Source organism: Atta colombica, unplaced genomic scaffold (genome assembly GCF_001594045.1).
Source record: "Atta colombica isolate Treedump-2 unplaced genomic scaffold, Acol1.0 scaffold274, whole genome shotgun sequence".
Lineage (NCBI taxonomy): Eukaryota > Metazoa > Arthropoda > Insecta > Hymenoptera > Formicidae > Atta > Atta colombica.
In genome coordinates this window covers 2,347,166-2,348,406 of record NW_017259375.1, presented here as the reverse complement: position 1 = coordinate 2,348,406, position 1,241 = coordinate 2,347,166, and the positions used below count along the sequence as shown (strand labels likewise).

Below are 1,241 nucleotides of genomic sequence, written 5' to 3'. Positions count from 1 at the left end.
TATAAATAATATAAATATAATTAAATAAATTTGATTTATTAAGATATTACAAAGATTGCCGAGTTCTTGGTTATAATATCCATAAATATAAAAATAAATATAAATATAAAAATACTATATACACAGATGCAATAGATGCTCGATAATTCTTTATATTTAGCATGTATCTTAAGTAAATATCATGTATTTCTATTATGCGATAAAGAAGTACATTGATAAGAATTATTGAATTGTAAGAATTTTAAAAGAATCTTTACGTGAGTTATGAAACAAGAAATTTACAAATATTCTAGCAATGAAAAATATTTGCAATTTTTAAATTCTTAATAAATGCAATAAAAGTATATTTTTTACAGGGTTGATAAAAAACATGTTTTAAACGTAATTTAAACAGTTTAAAACATACTTAATTGATGTTTTTAATATGTTTTAAATGTTTTTTTTATAGTGTTTTTTATACTGTTTGAAGCATTAAAAACATATTTAAGAAAAAACACAATACGTTTTATTCTTAAAAAAAACATTAGTCTTTATCAATTCTGATTTTTTATGAACAAACTAAATATTTTTTTTTTTAATATCTTCTTACCTTGCTGTTATCAATTGCTGTCATTCGTTCACACATTTTTAAAAATTTTTTAATAATTTTTTTTCTTTTTTACGTTTACTTTAATAATCGGATCACATTCGTAATCTATATGAATCAAATCGGAAATATCAGGCTTTTTATTATGTTATATTATCTCTCCCACTCATGTACGAGAATGGTATGTGACATTCGAGAGAGAAGGAATTAGGAACGCGACTGCACTGTTTCATTGCAGCTGAGGCGTCCATAATAAACTTTTGAAAATGAATTGAATATTTTTTAAATAAAAATAGATTTTATTATATTATATATCTATGAACAACTCGTACAATTTCTAGAACTGAGCGCCACACATTCGAATCTAATTATGATTCGAGTAATTAAGTGTGTTTTGATTGTTGTGCGATTTTTAAGAGCTCAATGGCAGAGATCAATCTTTTGTTAAATATTAATTTTTTTTAGTCAACTGTTTTAATATAGGGAACTTCCCTAAAGAAAGATATGAATAAGCAAATTTTCACGCGCACCTATATCATTATATTTCCGTTAAGATACGATAATATATGTACACATATTTACAGGCGAAAGTTTTATCTGACAGATGTATTAATTATCAGTTTAGATAATTAATTAATTGGCGCATCACATCGGA

General features: G+C 24.1%; 1 protein-coding gene across 1 annotated transcript in view; it reads right to left on the bottom strand.

Annotated features, from left to right (window-relative positions):
- Positions 1–625, bottom strand: part of LOC108689634 — a 10,300-nt gene extending 9,675 nt beyond the window's left edge. The window contains exon 1 of the mRNA XM_018196488.1: positions 590–625. Within this exon, the coding sequence (XP_018051977.1) occupies positions 590–625 (36 nt within the window). The remainder of the gene's footprint in view (positions 1–589) is intronic.
- Between the last annotated feature and the right edge of the window lie 616 nt (positions 626–1,241).